The sequence below is a fragment of the Gymnoscopelus microlampas genome (assembly GCF_963454915.1).
Source record: "Gymnoscopelus microlampas genome assembly, chromosome: 6".
NCBI lineage: Eukaryota > Metazoa > Chordata > Actinopteri > Myctophiformes > Myctophidae > Gymnoscopelus > Gymnoscopelus microlampas.
The window spans coordinates 58,679,685-58,684,395 of NC_139943.1; the positions used below are offsets into that span (position 1 = coordinate 58,679,685).

General features: G+C 47.7%; 1 protein-coding gene across 1 annotated transcript; it reads left to right on the forward strand.

Annotated features, from left to right (window-relative positions):
- Window positions 1-200: 200 nt before the first annotated feature.
- Window positions 201-3,981, forward strand: LOC311047083 (uncharacterized protein; the record flags this gene model as incomplete). The annotated part of the gene is made up of 4 exons (XM_084059668.1): window positions 201-591; window positions 1,438-1,524; window positions 1,702-1,776; window positions 1,946-3,981. The coding sequence occupies 4 exons, from the start codon at window positions 201-203 to the stop codon at window positions 3,979-3,981; spliced, it is 2,589 nt and encodes an 862-aa protein (XP_083915794.1).
- Window positions 3,982-4,711: the final 730 nt, after the last annotated feature.

Sequence of the window (4,711 nt, forward strand, 5' to 3'; positions counted from 1 at the left end):
ATAAATCCTACTGAGTTTTATATATATATATATATATATATTATAGATAGAGAGGGCGTGGAGGTAAGATATAGAGTGCAGTAATAGGAGTATTTATAGGAGAGGTGATCGGCGTTATAGGGAGAGAATAGGAGAAAATAGGTGGTAATAGAGAGGAGATAAAGTTTATATTAGATATAGTGTACTGTGAGAGAGTAGCTATGGTAGGGAAAAAGCGCAAGAACACCCCCGGACCTGGTCAGCAGTCCATGGAGAGGTTCTTGGTTGGGGCTGGTGCAGCAGCCTCCCAAGCTCCGGTGGTTTATCCTCCTCCTGTGGACCTCCAACCAGGGCCGAGTGTCGGCACCCAGGACCGCGAGGACCTGCCCCCCGGCCGTAGGAGCGATCCGAATCCGAGCAGCATGGTCCTTCGTCCCCGTCCTCCTGCGAGCCCTGACCGGGCCGGGGCCGGTGGCAGTGTTACGGGGAGCGAGTTGGGGTCAGGGGTGGAGGGATCCAACACCGACGCCGACAGTGACAGTAGTGGTGCCTCTGAGGGCTCGGCTTGGGAACCGGCGGCTCTCAGTCGGGGCAACAGTCCTTTTTCCAGTGGTAAGCATACTTTTTTTATATCGTTTTATGTGTTACAAGTTGATTTGATCGAGTTGTATTCGTTACTAGTTCATCTGACCGTGCGTTTAGTTGATTCAATGCAGAAAAGTAAACTATCGTCGTTGCCAGGTTTGCTATACCATGGTTCACATGACGCTAGTATCTGTTTCAGGGCTAGGTCTGCTAAGCCACACTGGACTTGTTTTTCTGTAAATCTGCTTGGAAATGATGGTAATTGTGGTTGTGATTTTGTAGATGGACTATTTTCACCTTGTTTTAGATATGTTTGAAGTGCCCATGTGGCCTATACTCGGCTATTCGCTTCTTGTGGGCTCGTTTTCATAGACCTGGTTGCTTATTACTTTCCCACGATCTGGCAACATAGACGACAGGCTGTGGCCCGATTTTCGTTACTGTATGTGGCTGCGGTTCTCAACCTGTGGTTCGTTGGCCACAACGGAGCGAGCCTCGCACAACGCCAACTGAATAAAATGAACAGATCTACACGCTTTTTGAGCTTGTAGATCTGTTCATTTTATTCAGTTTTCTTGTAGGGGGAAAATGCCAGCTGCATGCCCCCTCCCTCTGTCTGCACATTATGGCTGTCATAATATAAAAGACATCAAAGCATCCGTTCAGGTCAGGCCACATAATAACAACAACAAAAATCCTGTAGGTCAAAGGGGTTTTGTTTTTGTTATGTTGTTTTTCTGACCTGAACTGAAGCCTTTGATGTCGATCAGGCATGTCTATTTGATCTCATATGTGCCTTTTGTCAGTCGCTCTGTCTGGATAATGTTTGCTAAATGCATAATATTCACCAAAGTATTTGAAATTGTATTGTAGATGCTGAGGAGGAGGTACTGGTGGGTGCTCTGGAACTGGTGTCTGCCATGGATGCAGATGATGATGATGATGATGACGGTAGTAGGGGTGAGTGAATTGTCAATTATAGCACATGAATGAAAAAATGCTAAAACCAGGGTAATGGTAAATGTATTCTCTCATATTTATTTATTCAGTGTATATATGCATGTGGTCTGTGGATGATAAATGCTTTGCTAAAGATGGACATAATATCTAAAAAAAAGTATATGTTATGTTACACAGGGTCGCATGCTAGTGGTGAGGAGGAGGTGGAGGAGGGAGCAGTTGGTGGAGCGGTTGGTGGAGCTGGTCGTGGAGGTAAGAATTATTATCGTGTGTGTGTGTGTGTGTGTGTGTGTGTGTGTGTGTGTGTGTGTGTGTGTGTGTGTGTGTGTGTGTGTGTGTGTGTGTGTGTGTGTGTGTGTGTGTGTGTGTGTGTCAAAGAAAAAAGTATTTTATGGTAATGATCTATTTCTATAATTCACAGGTGGTGCCAAGGGCAAGAAGGACAAGGGTCCTCCTCCTGTGTGGCATTCCACAGGATGGTGTCCTCGGGACATCCCCTTCACAGCTGGGACTCCGGGTCCTCAAAACGCCGCTGCTGCTCTGCAGTCTGATGAGCCCGTGGACTTCTTTGAGCTGCTGCTGTCGGATGAGTTGTTGGAGGAAATCCGCACTCAAACCAACCTCTATGCCGAACAGAAGCCGGACAGTGACAAGAAGTATGGCAGAGCAAAGAAGTGGAAAGCGGTGGATCTAGACGAGCTCAAGCGCTTCCTGGGGCTCTTTCTTCTGACAGGAATCAGCCAAAAGCCTGAGATCGCCATGTACTGGTCCACTGATGAGTACGTCGAGGCCGCCGTCTTCCGGAAAGTGATGCCGAGGAACAGGTTCCAGGCCATTTTGAGCAACCTCCACTTCGTGGACAACAGCATCCCCCGCCCTGTACCAGAAAAGCCCGAAGACGTAGACAAACTCTGGAGAGTCCGCCCAATACTGCAGTCCTTGCTGGCCAATTTCCAGGAGATGTACCTGCCGAGCGTGGACATCAGTCTTGATGAGGGAATGCTGTTGTGGCGGGGACGCCTGGAGTTCAAGGTCTATGCCCCACAGAAGCCGGTCAAGTACGGCATCAGGTCGTACATTTTGTGTGATTCAGCAACAGGCTACCTCCACAACATGCTGCCATACTGTAAAAAGAAGCAGACACTACCTGTCATCATAACAACACTCTTAGGCAGTTTAGCTGGATGTGGATATAGGCTCTATATGGACAACCTGTACAATTCAGTGGATACGGCCATTATGCTCCTGAACAAGAAGACATACGTCTGCGGGACCCTGCGTAAGAAGCGAGGACAGCCACCAGCCATCGCAGATGTTACCCCTTCAAAGCTGCCACTGGGGTCCACCATCTCTCGCCACTCCAGGGACGTGATGGTACTGGCATGGCGAGCCAAGAAAACAAAAATCGTCACGATGATCTCCACCTTGCACCCTCATGACATGCTGCCCGTGTCCAGGAAGGAGAAAAAACACAGCAAGAAGGTGGTCGAAGAGAAGCCTGTGTGTGTTATTGAGTATAACAAACACATGAACGGGGTCGACAAGCTAGACCAGAACCTCAGCTATTACATGTGTACCAGGAAAACGAGGAAGTGGACAAAAAAGTTCTTCTTTTATATGCTCCAGATTACCCAGTTCAACGCCTATGTGATCTACAAGGCCAGGTACCCAGCTGGCAAAATTCAGAACTTCTACTCGTTCATCTTGGCAGTAGTGAAGTCCTGGACCACCCGCGGGAACATTGGGGGAGTGGCCCGTCCTCAGCAGGGTAGGAATGAGGCCCCGCCTGCTGAGGAGGGGTCCGAGGAAGAGGATGAAGACGGAGAGGAGGGGTCCGAGGAAGAGCAGGAAGACGGCGCCGCCCGTCCTCAGCAGGGTAGGAATGAGGCCCCGCCTGCTGAGGAGGGGTCCGAGGAAGAGGATGAAGACGGAGAGGAGGGGTCCGAGGAAGAGCAGGAAGACGGCGCCGCCCGTCCTCAGGAGGGTAGGAGTGAGGCCCCGCCTCCTGGGGATCGCCCCGGAGCTGCCCGTCGTCAGGAGGGTAGGAGTGAGGCCCCGCCTCCTGGGGATCGCCCCAGAGCTGCCCGTCGTCAGGAGGGTAGGAGTGAGGCCCCGCCTCCTGGGGATCGCCCCAGAGCTGCCCGTCGTCAGGAGGGTAGGAGTGAGGCCCCGCCTCCTGGGGATGCCCCACGTGTTAGACACCCATTGCCACCAAACGTTGACCCCGAGTCCAGGCTGAATGACAGACTAGATCACGAACTGATCAATTTCCCCAAAGCAAGTTCTGCTAAGAAGTACCCACAAAGGTGTTGTAGGGTTTGTTCCCGATCGAAGCTACCGTCAAAGAAGAAGGACGGGAAAAACATCCGGAGTGAGACAAGCTTTGAGTGCAAGTCCTGTCGTGTGCCCTTGCACCACCAATGTACACATCGGTACCACACTGTAAAAGACTACTAGAGTGGCCTCGAGAGCCGGGTGAAGGGTAGACGCACGTTGATCCGCTCAGGGTGCTGCAAAAAAAATAACTTTATTTTTGTTTATTTATTTGCGCTGATTGCACTCAATTTATTGATTTGAATGATTAGTATTTATTATTATTTGATGTAGTTACATTTACTTTGAAAGCACTTTGTGAAGCAGCTGCTACTATGTTGTTCAACCTACCAACCTCAACCTGCCTATTCATACTGCTTCATGCCAGGCAGATATTTTACTTTTATTTATTTATTTTGCTCTAATAGCACCAATTTGTTGTTGTACTCCCTAGAGAAAAAAAAAAGGCAAGCTTGTAGATCTGCAATGAATGTAGTATTGAGATTTTGAATTGTGTGGGCAAAAAGTTTGGAAAATGACGCTCTCGATGAATATATTGATGTTGCACATCACCTTTGAATTATTATTATTTATTATTTGAAAAAAAAAATGAAAAAAAAAAAAATATTGTGAAAAATGTTGTTTGAATTGAGCACTTTGGAGCGAAACAGAGCAATAGATGTACAATCAAAAGCATTTATTTTTTATTTTTTTTATAAACAAGTATTGTTTACATGACTGATGTCAATGAAGGCCCTAAATAAATTTGAAACACTTTTGAAATCAAGTTATGCCTCTAAATGTGTGTCATTTACTAAAACGCTCATATCTCAGCTTCTGAAGAAAAAGGCCTCTTTTTGGTGAATACCAAGCT